This window comes from Sinohyriopsis cumingii, chromosome 2, assembly GCF_028554795.1.
Source record: "Sinohyriopsis cumingii isolate HCF-2022 chromosome 2, ASM2855479v2, whole genome shotgun sequence".
In the NCBI taxonomy this organism is placed as follows: Eukaryota; Metazoa; Mollusca; class Bivalvia; order Unionida; family Unionidae; genus Sinohyriopsis; species Sinohyriopsis cumingii.
This window is the reverse complement of record NC_142962.1, coordinates 35,078,930-35,099,762: the sequence shown is the minus strand read 5'-3', so window position 1 is coordinate 35,099,762 and position 20,833 is coordinate 35,078,930. Positions and strand designations below refer to the sequence as shown.

At 34.8% G+C, this 20,833-nt stretch overlaps 1 protein-coding gene across 2 annotated transcripts in view; it reads right to left on the bottom strand.

Annotated features, from left to right (window-relative positions):
• Positions 1 to 19,797, bottom strand: part of LOC149804610 (G protein-coupled receptor 137Ba-like) — a 30,064-nt gene extending 10,267 nt beyond the window's left edge. Inside the window, exons 1-6 of one of the 2 annotated variants that reach the window (XM_089942407.1) lie at positions 19,217 to 19,797; positions 17,250 to 17,293; positions 15,042 to 15,276; positions 9,551 to 9,703; positions 7,925 to 8,053; positions 3,050 to 3,162 (exon numbers count right to left, since the gene is read on the bottom strand). In XM_089942407.1, coding sequence (XP_089798533.1) covers positions 3,050 to 3,162; positions 7,925 to 8,053; positions 9,551 to 9,703; positions 15,042 to 15,276; positions 17,250 to 17,293; positions 19,217 to 19,696 — 1,154 coding nt within the window. In that variant the 5' untranslated portion in view covers positions 19,697 to 19,797. The remainder of the gene's footprint in view (positions 1 to 3,049; positions 3,163 to 7,924; positions 8,054 to 9,550; positions 9,704 to 15,041; positions 15,277 to 17,249; positions 17,294 to 19,216) is intronic. The other variant, XM_089942416.1, reaches the window with a different exon arrangement.
• Between the last annotated feature and the right edge of the window lie 1,036 nt (positions 19,798 to 20,833).

Genomic DNA, 20,833 nt, shown 5'->3' with positions numbered 1-20,833 from the left:
TCATCAGCACAGTTACCATCTTAAATCGATGCATATTAGATAAGAAATACACCTGTAGTGAAAACAGAGAAGACATATAATAGTTTACTTTATTTTAGAGAACCACGAATTGGTACATATACATGAATACTGTTTATATATACATGTCTAATGTATAGCATTAATAGTGTCAACACCATGTACTCACCCGCAAACCTCATCATATACATTGAATCCACAATACAAGTGATTCCATTGAAAATATGCACACACACAGCTTTAAAATATTCAATAATTTTGTCACAGGTCATATTGGTCTGAATTCAGTGGGAAAATGTAGCACAATCACATAACAAATGACGAAGCACATTTACTTTTCAGTACATCCCAAGTCGGTAAAAGCTAGTTTGCGTTTTAAGCCGTCATTGGTAGCGTTCGTAAACATAAACTTTTTCCCTACAAAGAGAAAACTTTCACGACACAGATAATGTGTTCCAGTCACATCGGAAAATGCAAAAATCCATCAGATTCCATCACTTTCATTTAAGTCTGGTACTGACTTCCTTTTGAATGAAAGTTCTTTGTTTTATAGAAAGATTGTAGTCGGCATTCTTTGATGAAGGGTGCATGCATTATTGAAGTCACCGCTAAAGGACAGCCTTGGAGAATCAAACAAATGCCTATTTCTTATTGCAGCGGCAACATCAAATAATTGTACTGCACGATTGAGACGATTTTTTTTCTCCATTTGCTGAGTACGTTTTCATAACAATCGGTGCTTCAAAGGTAACATGTTTCCTTTGAAATTTCAGCAAACTATTTTATCTGGGTATATTTTTAAAAAGGAATTTGCCGTTGTTTGGACTATTGTAGTTACTGTCCCTCCATGTCTACTGAATAAACCAATAAGATGTAGTTTTATTTTATAATTTTTATTATTTTTTTTACATTTGTGGTAGCAGCGTGATGCTGCCTTTCACGCATGCATCTGAAAATTAACAAAGGGTTAACAGATGATAGAGACGCAGGTGTTCTGGTTTGATGACAGGGATTATTACAGAAAATGTGAGTGTTCCGAAGGATTTAATTCTGAGTGAAAAGAAGAGGAACTTTACTTACCATCCACATACAAAATATCAGTCTTTGTAAATATATTAATTACTAGCGAGCGGTCGAAAATCTGATGAAAGATAGATTACGAGATAATATCTTGTCCGGTTGATCTCCGTTACCAGTAATGTCAACAGCAAAGAGGCAGATATTTCACAACATACAGTATTCATGCTAGATGTCATGATAAGCGGATTATAACAATGCACTGTTAAGATGGCTGGTCAATATGGACAAAGAATTTATGTAACAATAGATAAATTTCAGCGCATTTTATATCCAGTTTGCGGCTTCCTTTCATGGGGCCTCAGGATTTCTGCACTCCAAACCAATGGTTGCATATAAAATTTTAAACAGCCAACGTCGCCAATAAAAAAAAATCGCCACATGGTATGTTTTGCCGCCAATAAGGAAAAACAATCCAAATTTGCGACATTGGCGAAGACCTACGTGATGCCAGAATAAACTTTCTGTGCGTTATTTTTCATACTTTTAAGAAGAAAAAACTACTTTTTCATGTAAGAGAAAAATATATAAAAAATATCCCTGGAGCCACGTCACGATCGTCTTGTATTATTCATACGCGATATCTTCTCCAAAATGATAATAAAGTTTTTACGTTTTTTTCCGTACTTTTAAGAAAGAATTTTTGTGTACAAGAAAAATACATGTATATGAAATTTCGGAAGCCACACCACAACCGTGTTATATCCGAATTCGCCTTATAACGGAGCGCGTTATAGTGGGGTCACACTGTATATTGGAAGTTAAAATATGCTGAGAAACTTGAACATTACTGGTATATTGCAAACTTGAGTATATAGAGCAAATTGGATCCCAGCTTATTTTAAGCCAGCACTCCACTCGTATATCTGAAGCTCTCATCAAATACAGTGATGGGCTTGTTTCATAGTTCGTTGTGACTTTGTGATCTAGTTTACCCATGAAAGCTATGAAATTGTGTATACACAAAATTAAAGTGATTCAAAGTATATCAAGTCTTTGTCTTGTCATAGACAGCACTGTCAGTATTGATATTATAGTCAAAATACAAAGTTATGATGAAGGCCACATTACATACTGTTAAATAATTTGTTTTTGTCAGTTTTCAAAGTTCAGTGAAAAATTATATTGTTGTCAATACTTAAATTCACAGACTGGAGAAGGGTCCAGCTCCCACTTCCTCCACATCATATAGCAAATAACGTGTTAAAACCCAACAAAAACAAAAGAAAACATATTCCCCGACAGAAGTATCACTGTTTTGTTGGGCCTTTAAATTCAATGCTTTTAATAACCATGAAATAGGCAACCAGTGCAAAATTAACTGTATATCCTTCATAAGAAAAGAAAATATAAATTAAGTCATAAAATTATTAAATCATTGAGATTTTAATTACTTTGTTTCAAAAAAATAAATCTGTGTCTGAAAAACATATTCCATACTCCTTCCAAGCCAAAATGGCAGTGTTAAAAGAGTTAAAAATTTCAGAAAGATTACAATATTAAGATGGGCTTCCTTCAATAACATTACAACTATACACTGTTAAAGTAAAAGCATCTTCAATTCTTCTGAATGTATTGCATTGTTTAAAAACTTACATTATGGTCAATAAAACTGATCATGTCTGAAGTGTGCATGTTTTCAGATTTTAAAAATTTAACTCCAATAGACTGAGACAATTTTCATGCGAAAACAATCCAAAGTAATTTTGTTGAATAAAGAGTTCTGATTAACATAAAGAATATGCAAGATTGATGTAATTCTAGCTAGAGTCTTAATGTTTACAATTATTTTCAATTAACTTCACCTGAAGTGGTAAATGTTTCAAGATGGAAGGTATCTCTGTCTACCATGAGCATTCAGTCAACATGTACAGCCATCTAATCAGATGCTATACCTACACTTTCTACTGTATACACCCATTAACTACATATACTAATGTAAGAAACCACTAACCTCCCATGGCTATGGTCACTGTGGGACAGATCCTCATCACTGTCATATCTCCGAGGATTGTCAAAAAAGTATGCCTTGGTCCCTTGACTGTGTGTGGACAGGTCTGCCAGAGCCTGCCAAAGCAATAATGCATCCAGTTACAATAACTGTAGATGAAGAAAGGGGACAAGAGAACAAAACATTGTTGTCTGGCAGAAAAAAGGATCTGACTGGCATATACCATGAGCAAACAGGCGTAAGTCTGGATACTTCAAAAATATATTAAATATATTAAATTGTCTTTGATTTGTTACTCCAATAAACAGTAAAATAAACACATTATATGAAATAAAATTAAAAGGTCAATGTCGAGTTTACACTTTGTTTATATTTTGGACAATCAAGTAAGGTGCCACCAACTAAGCTTGTTACAACTCAACTGCCTGAAGACTATACCACTTACAGTAAGCTGGTTAAATGGAGGTTGAAAAGGGCAACTCAACTGTCTGAAGACTATACCACTCACAGTAAGCTGGTTAAATGAAGGCTGAAAAGGGCAACTCAACTGTCTGAAGACTATACCACTCACAGTAAGCTGGTTAAATGAAGGCTGAAAAGGGCAACTCAACTGTCTGAAGACTATACCACTCACAGTAAGCTGGTTAAATGAAGGCTGAAAAGGGCAACTCAACTGTCTGAAGACTATACCACTCACAGTAAGCTGGTTAAATGGAGGTTGAAAAGGGTAACTCAACTGCCTGAAAACTATACCACTCACAGTAAGCTGGTTAAATGGAGGCTGAAAAGGGCAACTCAACTGCCTGAAAACTATATCACTCAGAGTAAGCTGGTTAAATGAAGGTTGAAAAGGGCAACTGAACTTTTTAGTAAACAACAGTGTGGTAAGTTTCAAAGAGCAACTCAATCAATGATATGTTTTTTGTTATTCTTAAGTTTTGGTTTTTTAACTGGTAGGCTTTCATGATGAGAAAATAATATGTATCAGACTCTTATTCTCTGAGACAGCACTACTCACAGCATGTAAGACAGGCATGATATGGATGAAAACTGCAACCTAAGAAAGATAGGGCTGGCTGACATATAACAGCAGCCTAAGTGCTTTGATTTGGGAACACTGTCAAAAGCAACATAAAAAAACAACTTATAACACTTGAATCTTGAAACTTTAGGAAATCGGCATGTGAGGCATTTTACATGCAATGACCATGATCAGTGAGAGCAAAAATACAGCTAAGGACAACCAGCTGGTGACACTGTTCAATAAAGTAACTAGCTGGTGACATTGTTCAATAAAGTAACTAGCTGGTAACATTGTTCAATAAAAAAACTAGTTGGTGACATTGTTCAATAAAGTAACTAGCTGGTCACATTGTTCAATAAAGTAACTATGTCTGACTCAACATCCCCGTTTGTTTGTACCCCCTACCGATTTCAAAAACGAGAATGTTTAATGTGATAAAAAGTGCACAGAACTAAGTCAACTGAATCACTGATTTATAATTTCTAACCTGGCTGTGACCAGAATGGGACTTATGCTGGCATCCCCTGCACCATTTCATACTGAATGGACTTTCCATACTAACACAGCGCCATATTGCATACACTATAGGCTAGTTTATTTCCATCAGACAACATAATGACGTAGTTCATCCTGTTTGGCAACTGCTGAATGATTGCATCAATTACATAACGTTGAGAGTTTGGAATCATAACCCTCTGCATACATTATCATAGAAATTAAACGGCTTGTTAAATCCACATGAAAAGCACAGTTGTCATTTTCCTTTGCTTGATTCAACATTGTAAATATCGGAAGCAGACGACTTATGTATGTTTATCTGTAGTCGTGATACACCCCTTTGCTGAAAATGGACTTGTCCAGAAACTGGAAATGGATCCGAGCATGTTCATCTATTGCACTGAAAACTTCCGTTTAGCATGAAATGCACATAAGATAACGGTGTTAGGGCCACTCTACTCAGAGTCAGGTTAGAAACTATAAATCAATGAATGAACTGACCAAGTTCCTTGCACTTTTTATCACATTAAAGGTTTCCATTTTTTAAATCAGTAGGGGGGTACAAACAAATGGGTTTGTATTATCAGACTATAGCTGGTCACATTGTTCAATAAAATATCTAGCTGGTCACATTGTTCAATAAAGTAACTAGTTGGTCACATTGTTCAACATCTTCACCACAAAGCTGTGTCTGGAGGAGGATGCCTGTTTGGGTCCCCTACTGTAGGTCACCAGACATACAATTTAATGATGCCTGTTTGGGTCCCCTAGTGTAGGTCACCAGACATACCATTTAATGATGCCAGTTTGTGTCCCCTACTGTAGGTCACCAGACATACAATTTAATGATGCCAGTTTGTGTCCCCTGCTGTAGGTCACCATAATACAATTTAATGATGCCTGTTTGGGTCCCCTACTATTGGTCACCAGACATACAATTTAATGATGCCTGCTTGTGTCCCCTACTGTAGGTCACCAGACATACAATTTCATGATGCCTGTTTGTGTCCCCTACTGTAGGTCACCAGACATACAATTTAATGATGCCTGTTTGGGTCCCCAACTGTAGGTCACCAGACATAAAATTTAATGATGCCAGTTTGGGTCCCCTACTGTAGGTCACCAGACATACAATTTAATGACACCTGTTTGGGGCCCCTACTGTAGGTCACCAGACATACAATTTAATGATGCCTGTTTGGGTCCCCTACTGTAGGTCACCAGACATACAATTTAATGATGCCAGTTTGTGTCCCCTGCTGTAGGTCACCAGACATACAATTTAATGATGCCAGTTTGTGTCCCCTGCTGTAGGTCACCAGACATACAATTTAATGATGCCAGTTTGTGTCCCCTGCTGTAGGTCATCAGACAGATAATATAATGATCAAATATTTATCAGTGGAAAATATATCAAATTCCATTACAATTTCAGAGATTATCATTTTTTAAAAATATTTTTGGTTGCCAAATGGGCATCACATTTGGAAAAATGGTTGTCTGGCATTAAATTTAGTTGTTCTGGACTCCTCGGCAATGAATTTTTCTACCCCTGCAATTACAGAGGACTGTCAGCAGATAAATTACTGACAAAACTAGCTACAAAAGAAAGATATCACCCAGCTGTCATTTTATGGAATTTGCACAGGTACTTGCAATTTCAAACACCTTTTTACTCAAGGGTCAAATTTCACAATGTTCTAATTTCCTCCAAGCAAATTATCTACATCAATGTCCAGTATGTAACAGTCACCCGCCTTCTATGTCAGCAACCATGTGTTTCCTAACCAAACAAAGGTTTCACACTGGCTTAATCAGTCACTGACATGGCTTGCCTTGCTAAAGGGTGGCAGAAAAGTATTCTGGGCTGTTGGCTAAATGCTCAATTTAACAGCAGTCTGGATAGAAGACTCAGCATGTCACTGTAAGGTCAGTTCAGTATCCAGCTGGATGGTCACCACTAAAAATGCATGGACAGAATGTACGATGAAATAGATGGACCCACTCAACTACATACCACAGAATGGCCGGCCAATATGTGGCACAAGTTGCCAATTGTATAGACATCCGGTCACTAGTTAAAGGTGCAGCCAGCTGACTGGTGGCATGGCTAGTAGAAAGTTAAAACAGCAGCATATGGCATGGAAAGATGGAAATATGGACCAATAATGTCAGAAAAATACCTTTGCACATGGACAAAAACATTGTTTGTACATGTGGGGCAAATTATGCCCAACGGGCTGCCAAAATAAGGGAGGAAACTCTCCTGCTAACTCCAAGCCACTAATGAAAACTTGTAACAAACAGAGGGACAAAAAACATTCAGAGGTCAAATGGTTTAATGTTGATCAAATTAATTGAATTAGTAAACATCCACTTGATGGATAATGATCTGGCAGTAGTAAGGGAAGATAATGAGTGAGAGCTTCTTTCATCTGTCTGTATGGAAAGACCAAATGTTTGTCTTTCCAGGATGGCTGGATTTGAGAGGTAACATTATTATGACTAGAGAATTATTCAAGGGAAAATTAAATTTTCATTAAAAGATGCAGAACGCCACATGATATGCCTCAAAATATGAACTTATGTTACCTTACAAGTAACAGTGTCTCAGAAAACAATCAAAATACACAAACTCAAATCTTGATAAATGCAAAAGTCAACCAAACCAATGGCCCATGAGACATAGGTTAGTTACTTAGTTTTAATTGATGTTTTTAGTAGGTCTCTTGATATAACTGTATTCTAATTTATTTAATCCACTGGCAATAGTACCTGAGAATTTGTTTAAACCAAAATCACTGAACTGAAATATAGGTCAGGGTTACCTAATTTTCACACAAATTTGCAGAACTCCATATGACACATATTAATACCATCTTCTATGACTCTATAACCAATAGTGGCTGTGAAAATAACCAGACACAAACTCTTAACCTAACTGTTGTTGCCAGATGGTCACAAAGATAAAATCAATCCCTATGCCTTAATTTCTACACCGTCTGAGAAAATAAGGCTTATGGGAGTGGGTGGGGTGAAGATATCAATGCAAGAAAATGCTAGGTGAATTTCACATTCTCTGTATATCCCAAACTTATAGGCACTATGGCAACTATTTCACACTAGGCCATTGAATTTAAGCTAGGCTACCAGTTTCTCTTTCCTGCACTCCATGTGGCTACTACCATGTTTTCTTAAAATCTGTCAGACCCTGTGTTCAAAGACATAAAAGCAATGACCAAAGAAGAAAAAAATCATTAACGTTCTAATCCACTGTCCACAGTGTCTACCATCCTACTCATTGGATCCTTACAAGCACAGCATGAAAAACAAAGTCCCTGTAACCACTAACTTACCATGCCTGATGCTGGCTTGCGAACTCTGAAGAAAATTATAACAATAAATGTTGGAACAATCTCCCAAACAAACAGAACGATTCCAAATGACAGGAATGCATAACCTTTGTCAAGTGTCACCATCTCTGCCTGTAAAATATAAAGAAAAGTTTTTTTTAAAGATTCTCAAGAAAACTATTGCCACATACATGTATCTAGTTTTGCAGCCATAATACCCTCTACATTTCAAATGATGTTCGATGACATCAATACACACTTACATAATCAAGAAACTGAAAACACTTAATTGTAAAGTCATAATTATAATGCTCATAAACAAGTTTAAAAGAATCCAGACTTCTAAGGACAACATGTGAGTAGCACATGATAAGCCTGCTAGTGTTATTTGCTATAATTTGACCTCTGACCTCTGTATGCAACACATTATCTGACCATGATCTATATGTGTCAAGTTAACTCCAAGGGACACAACTAAGATCAAGTCAAATCATTTACCCACATAACCCTGGCCAATGAAAGAGTCACATTTAACTTTACTGTGACCTTGAATGGAAGGTAACAAAGTATGACTGATTTAAAAGGTATGACTGTTTTATCATGACTGTAATCATCATAAATATCTTGGTAAAGTTTAATAAAAAAAATCTAAAGTGATTCGAAAGTTACAACCAAGAAAGGAAAACAGGCCAAAAGTTATAATGTCCTAGCTGTGGCCTTGACCTGGATGTAGACATCATGAATATGCTTTGTGACGCATCATCTATTCATGGTATCCAAGTAAAGTTTCACGAAAATAACTATGCTTTGTGACACATCATCCATTCATGGTATCCAAGTAAAGTTTCATGAAAATGATTATGCATTGTGACACATCATCTATTCATGTTATCCAATTAAAGTTTCATGAAAATAACTAACCTTTGTGACACATCATCTATTCATGGTATCCAAGTAAAGTTTCATGAAAATGATTATGCATTGTGACACATCATCTATTAATGTTATCCAAGTAAAGTTTCATGAAAATAACTATGCTTTGTAACACATCATCTATTCATGGTACCCAAATAAAGTTTCATGAAAATGACTTCAGTGCTGCAAAAATTACAGTCCACACAATGAAACATGTCTTGGAGTTCAACTTTCCCTGGCTGTTATTGGGTCATCTGCTAAGGACTTGACTATGGTATATGACACATCACCTAACCGTTAAATATTATCCTAAACTCCAAGGAATATAAAGTTATGGGCTGGACAAAAAAATGTTTTACAGGTTTAAACTAGTAACTGGATAAAAAGCAAGACTTGTATTAAGGAATCATTGCTCTCTGTCTCTGTCTCTGTCTCTCTCCCTCTCTCTCTCTCTCTCTCTCACACACACACACACACACACACACATACTATACATTCAATAAAAATATACAGTAAAACTATCTGAACAAACCTGTTCATTGCACATACTTAACAATGTACACTATTCTCCCAATTTTTACTAAATTAGAGGCATCAAATTAAATCACTCTAAACACTGTTCTATTGTCAGTTTATTACATACGCAGACACATGCAACATGACTAGATTACTTTTGTAATGATTACTGGAAGCAGGATCTTCTAAATCTCTTACCTGATCAGAGACATTTATCCAGTTGTATCCAAATGATGGCACATTCTTCCCTCTGCTGACGGGGCAGATGGCCACAAAATTATACACAGCTCTGGATGTGTACAGCAGGATAATCAAAACACAGACCACAACTGCTTGACACACTGTGGTTCCCTGTATGGAAGCAAACAACAATCTTAATGGAAATATCATGAATATAACAAACTCATGAATGACATGACAAAACAAAATAAATGAAGGTTACAAATGACTCTTCCATATGAAACACAAATACAAAATGTTCAAGTATTTATGGCACTTTCGCAGCAAGCAAGTCTAAATCAAATTAGACAAAAAACTGTTAACAAAAATTCAAAGAACTTACATTGCACTTACTCCCCAGCTTGGTACAGATATGTTTTCACTTTCAAATGACCCTGACATTTGCATGAAGGTCTGGGGGAGGAGAGGGATGCATGAATATGGAAGGGCAGAGCTTTCTCATTCTACAGTCTAGGCATGATAGCTATCCCTCTCTGCATTTGAAACCTACGACCATGCTGAAAAACTTTAACCAAAAACTTAACAGCGATTTGCAAATGACCTTGACCTTGCATGACCATCAGATGCAAGGTAGAGGCTGGATACAAACAGGTACAACTGTATTAATTTTACAATCCATGTATGATAATATCCCTCTTAGGGTTTAGGAATTATGAACTTAAGCAAGATTTTCAAATGATATTTACCTTGCTGACATTCCTGATTCAGCAATATGATAACTATCCTTTCTGGGCTTGACACCTATAACCATACTGAAAAACCTCAACTGAAAACTTTTAACCAAGATATTCAAATGACCCTGACCTTCTGATTTCACTTACCGAAGAGGCAGGGAGGATGGGGATGCATACAATTTAAAGGGCAGTGCTCACTGATTTTAATATCTGCATTTGACAGCAATCCAGCTAAAAGTTTGGAACATGTGACCATAATAAAGTATAGGTGAATTGTAAATATCACTTTATATATAGATACTCTAATAAAAGTAGAGTGGCTTGTACATGATCACATTATATTCAGATACCCTAAAAAAGTGGTGTGACTTGTACATGATCACATTATATTTAGATACCCTAAAAAAGTAGAGTGACCTGTACATGACCACATTATATATAGATACCCTACAAAAATAGAATGACTTTTACATGATCACATTATATATAGATACCTTAACAAAGTGGAGTGACTTTTACATGATCACATTATAAATAGATACCCTAAGAAAGTTGAGTGACCTGTACATGATCACATTATATATAGATACCTTAACAAAGTGGAGTGACTTTTACATGATCACATTATATATAGATACCCTAACAAAGTGGAGTGACTTTTACATGATCACGTTATAAATAGATACCCTAACAAAGTGGAGTGACCTGTACATGATCACATTATAAATAGATACCTTAACAAAGTGGAGTGACTTTTACATGATCACATTATATATAGATACCTTAACGTGGAGTGACTTGTACATGATCACACTATATATAGATACCTTAACAAAGTGGAGTGACTTTTACATGATCACATTATATTGATCACATTATATATAGATACCCTAACAAAGTGGAGTGACTTTTACATGATCACATTATATATAGATACCTTAACAAAGTGGAGTGACTTTTACATGATCACATTATATATAGATACCTTAACAAAGTGGAGTGACTTTTACATGATCACATTATATTGATCACATTATATATAGATACCCTAACAAAGTGGAGTGACTTTTACATGATCACATTATATATAGATACCCTAAGAAAGTGGAGTGACCTGTACATGATCATATTATATATAGATACCCTAAGAAAGTGGAGTCACCTGTACATGATCACATTATATATAGATACCTTAACAAAGTGGAGTGACTTTTACATGATCACATTATATATAGATACCCTAACAAAGTGGAGTGACTTTTACATGATCACATTATAAATAGATACCCTAACAAAGTGGAGTGACCTGTATATGATCACATTATAAATAGATACCTTAACAAAGTGGAGTGACTTTTACATGATCACATTATATATAGATACCTTAACAATGTGGAGTGACTTTTACATGATCACATTATATATAGATAACTTAACAAAGTGGAGTGACTTTTACATGATCACATTATATTGATCACATTATATATAGATACCCTAACAAAGTGGAGTGACTTTTACATGATCACATTATATATAGATACCTTAACAACGTGGAGTGACTTTTACATGATCACATTATATATAGATACCTTAACAAAGTGGAGTGACTTTTACATGATCACATTATATTGATCACATTATATATAGATACCCGAACAAAGTGGAGTGACTTTTACATGATCACATTATAGATAGATACCCTAACAAAGCAGAGTGACTTTTACATGATCACATTATATATTGATACCCTAAAAAAGTAGAGTGACTTGTACATGATCACATTATTGAAAGATACATATGAAATACATATGAAGTGATTCCCATTTCCATGCATGCTATGGAAAAAACAATTCAGGCTGTTAATCAAAAGAATTTGTTTCTGTCAAAAGAAGACATCAGGAATGAGAAATGACAGCAGTGTACTTGCCAGCACAAGAGTTAACAATCCTGAGTAAATTTAAGTACTGTACATTGTAAAAATTGGAGAAAATTGTTACTTATTACTTATCTACAATAACCTATCTTTCACAAGCAGGACATCCAAAATATATATGCTGTGAATCACATGGCAGATAATCCATTTTGGTAAATGTAGGAACAATGCAAATGAAGTAATTAACTCAGATGAAGAAATTCTGTGGTTTCACTTATGTTTGTTGTTATAACGTTCATGGTTTATGAAACAAAGACATTGTCATAGGCACTTAATTTGTGAATTTGCCTGTCAAGTTTGTATATTTACAGGTATTATATTTCATAGGTACTTAATTTGTGGATTTGCGTGTCAAAGTTTGTATATTTACAGGTATTTTATTTCACTGGTTAATATCTAAAAACATCCAAAATAAAGAATGCATAAGAGCAAAGGCAAACTGTCAATAGATGATGGTGACTTTAATGGTTGAAACAACACTACCACTAGCACAAGCGAAATCAAACACCTGTCAAGATCAATCCCCAATACATGTACTGTGTATTCATTCAGACATCAAACAGAACCAAGTAACAACAACCCATACATTAACTGAAATACATCTAAAAGGTCTTTTACATAAAGTACCGTCCATAAAGTTTGCAACATCAGTCCTATTATGTGGATAATGTCATCACACAATATGTGACTCAAACACATGACCAACTGCTCCTCAGTGCACTCAGCAGGTGGTGATAACCTTCATGTATAGTGTAGTAAATCAGCTCAAGACAGTGTGAGATATCAGTCCTAATTATCTATGGCTTTTAAAAAAGCTGGATTTGTGTTGCAATTTTGCAATTTTGCTATTATCAGTGTGTTTACAATGTCTTTAACTAGCACTTGTGCTGTAATTAGTGTGTATACACAGTGATTAATTAGCACTTGTGCATCAAGGAATAGTTTCAGTAGTTTACAGTGTTGCTGTTCCTTTGAATTAAAAGGTGTTGATAAAATGAGATGTGCTGTAAGAAGGATTTTAATTGGAAGGTTTTCTATCTGTAATTAGAAGTATACAAGTCTAAATTTATCTACATTTCATGCAAATTATCTCAACAGATGGATCACAGCTGTATTCAAATCTTAAATCACAGAGAAATGCACAGAATTAATGGCAATTTTATAGTATAGCATCTACAGTATTTTCCAAAGCAGTTTCAGTTAAAGAAAGGTTGTTGTTGCTGTTTTGTGTTTAACACCATTTCTCAGCACTTGAATGGCTATACATAAAGGCCAGTATAATTGGTGGAGGAAGAAGCCAGGAAAAGCCCAGTAAGAACCACCAACCAACAGGAAGCTACTGGCAGCTTTCTTGCATATCCACACTGAAGAAATGACTGACACATATACGTATTAGATCAAATTTGCAAACATTATTTCATTATTCTTTCTTGCACTTTCTTTCTATCCTTGATCTATCTCATCACACATTTAATGCATGAGTGGAAAAGACAGCTACCAAATGCTCTGTACATAACTAGGTACTGAAACAACAAACTGATTTATAATTCTTTTTCTTTCAAGATGAGCACACACAAAAAAACTTTAATAAAAGATTATATTAAAGTAATCAAGTTATATTATGAAACAGCTGAACTTTAGTTGATTGCTAGGAATCTATCAAGAAGAAGAAAAAAAAAGGGGGTGGGAGCATCACATGTGATTCATTAGATCTTTAATCTTGTGGTTCAAAAGCAACAAAGAAATCCATATAAACTGGTATCCCATGAATACAATATGTGAAACCAAACTGATTATAGATGTTAATTTGTGACATTCAATAAACAGCAGAGTTCAAAATTACTAAACAAAAATAAATCATACTTTTCTGTTTAAAAAAGAAACCACAAGGAAATATGGTTGAGCAAATCTGTTTTGTCCCCATTAGAAAATATCAAGAGGCCTCTGGCCCATATCTCTGAATCAAAAGGTGAACTTTGATGAAGTCACAAGTCTGCAAATTACCTCCCTTGCAATCAGTGTAAGACATTTTTTGGGTACCGGGTAATCCTCTGATATGAAATATACTGAAAACAATTATTCCACAAAATATTCTACAGTTTAGAGAAGCTTTATATGTTACGTAGTTATTCTAAATATGTTTCCAAACCTCTGTGTCAGCTATACCATATTCCTATAAAAAAAAAATAATCTCCAGTAATTAAGGCTGATCTAAAAGATGAAGGAAAACTGGATTAGTATAGCCAAAAGATGACAGACACTATCTTCAGGGGAGGTAACTTTAAATCATATGAAATCTACTAACTGTCATATGTTAATTAATGCCATTGCTATATATATATATCATCTACAGATGTTTTCGTTCATCTTAGGCAAAATAAAATGTTTTTCCTATTGCACTGGTTTTAAAATTGGGATAGCTAGGAAGGTGGGGGGGTAAACATTAAGTACACTAAAATTATTGTTATATATAATGTACTACGCTGCAAGTACTGGACTAAACCATCTCAATTAGATGCACAAATCAATTTGGTGATTTTTTTTCTTTCGATTTTTTTACTTTTTGACCTTAGGGACAAATGAGTTCTAGGGTCAACAACAAAAAACAGGGATGGTTGGCCAACTGGAAACATACTTTTTTCCTTAAAAATTAAAAATTTCAATTTATTAATTTAACAGAATTTTAAAAAATACTCAACTTATTATATTCACTTAGCTAGGCAGCATCAGATGATGACAAAAAAATAAAAATTTTCTGAAGAAGAAAATGAACGGAAACCAGTTACGATTTCATTTCTAGAAACCATCAAATGTACACATAATGACTATACCCTGTACTTACTTTGGCCTCAAGTACCACACTAGCAGACGACATCTTGGCCATTTTGTAGATGCAGACTGAGAGTATAATGGCCATAATAATGAAGAGGGAATCATTGATAGCAACACGAATGTACAGCAAGATGAATGGAACCGAGTGCTCTGTCTTCTCATGACTCTTCACCAATACTGCACATGCTATGTTGGTAGCCAGAAATATTAAAACTGCTAACACTATTGCCACTCTAAGTGGTTTCCTGAAAAAGAAAGCAAGAATACCATAAATAGTACATCATACACTCACTCCATGTTTAAACAGTCCTTTATGATGGCATTAGCAGGGCATAGCAGACTTTGGAAATTATTGTCTAAAATGGGTCTAAATGACCTGGACTGTGTGAAAACGAAATTCATAACAGACAAACATCATAACATAGTTGATCCATGGTGACACAGTGGCTTGCATGCTTGACCAGGACCCAACAGGCTTTGGGTTTAAATCCTATTACTAGATCTTCCTAGGTCAGGTACCATAGTGTGTTCTTAGATAAGGCAGTTTACTCCAATTCTCTTGGCACTCAATAATCTAGTTGTCTTGCTGTATTGTACAGTATTCTCCCCCTAATAATAATGCATACACATGTATTACCATATACTGTTATAATTTCCTACACTGGCACAATTACCCACAGGATTTTGAAAGTTGCAGTTCAGGACTCCATCCTTGAAAAAGTTGCTGTCCAAGCTCTAAAAATAACAATAATTTCCTTTGCAATAATTCAGAACATTATACTTGTAATGTTAGATTACCACAATAAATGTCATCAGATTGCTAACCCTCATTCATTGTGAAATATTTATTATTAGAGTGAAAGAATAAAAAACTAAGGCAACAGAGAACAATGATAAATTATGATTATCATGTTAATTCTAACAATTCCCAATGGCTTTACCTTGCTATTTTTTAATTCTGTGTGTAGCTAGAAGGAATCAAGGAAGAGATTACAATTTCTTCTCTATATTAATTTATTAAGAAAATTATTTCCATTTCAAATCAATAAATTTGCCAAGACACTGGAAGAAGAAACAAATGACCAAATTTCATTCACTTTTTTCATTTCATTTTTAACAATATAGTACAGTATATTACATTCAGTTTTTTCATAAACAAACTTCAACAGCATTTTTACAGCAGATTGATGATCAAAAATCTGTTGTAAATGTCCTGAGCACTTTGGCTTGATATGATCATGTGACATGAAATTTTGTTCACAAGCCACTGACATTACAGCTGAAACCAGCAACATTTCAGCTAAAAACTGCATTCAATTATGTCTGAGTGCACAAAACTAAAAATGTTCCCGTTTTTTCTCTTTGATGCCAAATGTACTGTTTCAAGATTTTCCATGATTCTCTGTCTCTTTGATGTTCTGTTTTCTTCATCAAAACTGAAAGCATGAACTACTTTCTGTCAGTCAGTCAAGCAAGAATCAGGTTCATCTAAAGCTTTGTGCTCAGAAAATTATGTAAAGTTGCAAACAGAAAAGTATATGTGATAATTACTAGAATATAAGAGTCCATAACACAGAAAAATATCTTATTTTATGAAAATTAACTTGGGAATTTGTGTTCTTCTGATGAACAACATAAGTCCCAAAATCCTGGTATTATTTTTTCAAGATACAGTTTATGATCAAATTCAAGTATGCTGAGAAATGATTATCAAAGCAAGGTATCAAAGCACAAGTGCGTGTAAATAGTCCTTAAATCTTACAATCATTAAACACCTTCAGTCAATCAACAGGTGTTTTTACCTCCTTGTCTGCTATGACCTATGCAAATTCACCTAATCCCATTACAATCACTTGAACTTTGTTTAATAGCCTTCACTATACATGACTGATACTTGCTTTACAGAAACAGACCAAACAAATGAGAAGTTAGGCATCAAAAAACTTGTATACCAAAAATCTGCCCATTGGAAGTTTCATGCATCCGAAATTAAAAGTATAAACACTTTTACGTGGATTTTCAGTTCCCCAAGAACCTTATTTTCCCTCTGTTACCCAACTTCCTCCACAGTCTGGTCACTAATTTTTCTCCCAAATATGACTGCTCCGATACTAATCTGGCCTCTCTACACTAACCACTTCAATGAAAATGTCAAAAGTCTTTGTTCAAACTGACTATTTCTGAGTTTTGCTGTATTTAGTAGGTTCTAATGACTTACTTAAATCTGCTTGGTTCATATTTAGCTCTTGCCTTGAAAACAACCTGAAATCAAAGGAAAATGAGTAACTCCATCAGTAGTGAAAGCTGGTAACCCTTCCCTGGTGAACATACCAGTAATTTTCTAGTCTAAATTTGGCAAATACATGGGAAGTTATCTCTACTCAAATGTTCCTGATTTACATGGAACAATATTACTTCAATTTTTTTCTCATTCTAAATCAATTCTCCATTCAACTGATAAACCATTTCTTACATAAAAAACACCTCAACCCCCAGAACTTCTATCAAGTCTTGATTGGTTTGCCATAACCATAAATTAAAAAAAAAGTCCTTTGGATGAGTGTCATTTAACTTCATTGACTGATTCTCTTAAACTCAGAAAATGGTCATTACTGACGTTCAATGATAATAATTGATTCAGTTGGTCTAACATGTTATTCATACCTTGTATATTTATATGCCCAATTTTCAGACCTTTTTTTTCTTTAGTTCCTAGAGCTAATATGTCCATTACTTGGAGGGTCAGATAAAGAGTTTAGTTCCACCCTGACATTTTGAGCTATACATGTGGTTTCTGCCAGAACATTTACAAACAAATAATGTACTTCCACATTCAAAACATCCATCATAGTTGTCAGTTTGTGAGATAAAATGTTTAACTGATGTCCCAAAGGAAATTACCTGGGAATCATTACCCAGCAAGTTCCCAGAGATAATATTGAAACAAGGGAGAAGTTATGCCTCATAAACAGGGCACTATCTTCATTGCCATAAGCCTAGCATCTGTAGCTAAGGTGAAACATTTCACAATTCTCTGCACTAGGTTTCTTATCCCAAACAGAACATCAGACCATCAATTTGCAAGACCAGTTTAATCAGTATCACTATAATTAAAGCATTCCTGTTGTCATTTTTCAAATTACTGACTTTAATACAGTATCATAGTAGAAAACAAAATATAACAAAAACTGTCAATAACTATATGATCTTTGGTTACATGGAAGTATTATTATAATATAAATGTGTTAATAAAATCTCTATTCAGAAATCAAGCTTTTCATTGATTTCACATGTTTTAAATGAAATATTTACATTCATTAATAACTGCACATTTTTCAAAATTAAAATTAAATTAAAATAAGTTGGTTTACTGACTTGAGATTTTACTTGTATGATAAACATACAATGATAATTGTAAAGTAATCTTTGTTACTGTGTTACTCATCAATAATTCTTTGTACAGTATTTATTTTGTAAATATATTGTGAAGAAAGCATAATTATTTGCATGAGAAATCAGTAAAAGCCATGAGTCAATTTCTACATATTTGTTTGATAGTGTTGAAAGTATGCCTCATTTATGAAAAGTTTCCAAATGTTTTTGAAAGATACTAATTTAAAGAACAACTTCATGTTTTCTTTATTGTAAACATTGAAAAGTAATTTTGTTTTTAAAAAATCTAAATGTGATATCTCACATCTATTTTCATCAGTTTTGGCTATACATTTATGACAAGCTATCTTATCTAAATTTAAGAGCTGAAAATCAACTTTACACAGTATCTTGTGTTCATAAAAATAGTAATAATTACTAAAATGAATCAGAATATGTGAGCTCCATTGATTTTCTTATAGCACTTCACATAGTCCAAATAAGGCTGGCATTTGGTCTGCATCAGCTGATAAATTGGTCCAAATAACGGGGAGCATTCCTCTCAAGGTTGAAGCCAATGAAATATCAGATCAAAGAAATGAAAGCCTGTGATTTTGACGGGATGAAGCTTAATGATTAGCTCCTCTGAAATAATCTTAAGTTAACAAGAACTGCAAAATGTAAAACTGGAAAGAATAGCCTAAAATAAATGGTGTGTCATGAGAATTCTGAAATAATCTTAAGTTAACAAGAACTGCATAATGTAAAATTGGAAAGAAGAGCCTAAAACAGATGGTGTGTTATGAGAATTACCTCTGAAAAAAACTGCACTAGTAAGCACAGGATTATAAACTGCAGACAAACTGGAAAACAGAATAGTAACCAATATAGTACTATCTCAAGGGTGTTCACCTGTTGACAGTCATAAATATAGAATGAAAACAAGCTCGCTCTCAAACCAGTCCAAATAAGACAGAGGTACAAAAACACAGTCTGATAACTCAGCCTCTTGTGTCTGTAACACCATATCATCCAAAGCTGGACATAAATCATTAGAAACAAAATCCCATAAACAGTGATAAAGGTTGCTGTAAGCCCAAGTTCGGCTTTGGGAGTCAATGCAGGCTTGATCGTTTCGGGACTGAAAGTTACGCTCTCAACATCGTCCCCAACGCGTACGACTTGGTCACGAGACTGCGTAATCGTCTTTGGTATATCCAGAATTTCATTTTCGTTGACACTCGTTGAGAACTCGTTCAATGAAAAATAAACTTCATCTCCATTTAATTTCATGACGTTCAACGTTATTTTATCGCAGGTGAGTGCATAATTTGCGATAAACAACTTTACTGCCCTTTGCACTCGAACTGTCAGACAACATGCGGAAGTGACTGACAGCTGTAAACCTTGACCTTCTGTAGAAAACATATACCCAGAGCATACGTATGAAAATCAGTTCCGGATATACTTACCTATCGAAATCATGCAAATATAAAAACATGAAACGACATAGAAGTCATAATCATTTGTTATATTTATGTTCATCAAAAAGTTCACAGAAATTTTATTATCTATGAGGAAATCGCGAAAATTATAAAATAAAATATTTCCTGCAAACAGATCTATGGTTGCGAAGATACTGTCAATCAGTATTTGAAAGAATAATTGGCATTGTTAATTTCCTTCTGACCCATGGTCCTGCGTCATATACGTACTTACACTTAAGAATGTGAGTGGCACATGAGGTTTTTGGGGTTCCCTTTATGACGTCAAATCAACGATAGCATTTGAGTGACTTTCACTTTAATTGCCTCTCTTCTGCTAAAAAACCTGAGTAGTGAAGTGGGGAACCCTAACGTCAAGGGGACTTCTATGTTACATTGGGGGTGGGGGTTGTACCCTGGCGTCAAGGGGAATTTGACATGTGGAATTTTAACATGGGTGGGGCTATTGGGAGAGATTGGGACTGTCTAGCGTCAAAGGATTGGGACTGTTTAGCGACAAGGGAAAATGAAACATAGCGACAAGGGATTGGGACTGTATGGCGAGCAGCAGGAAGGGTCAACCGACCACTTGCTGGAAGGTCCATTTATGAAAAATAAAACTTCATACGAAAAAAAAGAGAGAAATATACATTTTGTCACTTCATTTTTGTCGTTGGTATTTTCAAATTTGTATGCGTGTTTTTGTTTACCTACCCGGACACTCATTTTTGGTCGCACCCTCCCTGCTGCTATGTTCTTAGCCAAAGATTTTACCAAGACCTATACGATATCGTGACCGAGGATCATCCAAATTTATTGTTATACATACATGTGGGGAAGCTTGTGCTTTTGAAAAGAAGTTTTTGAACTTAATGATGTCCATATCCCCATAACACCAAGTCTGATGATTATTTCGCAGAGTATGGGTATCAACTCCATTAAACAC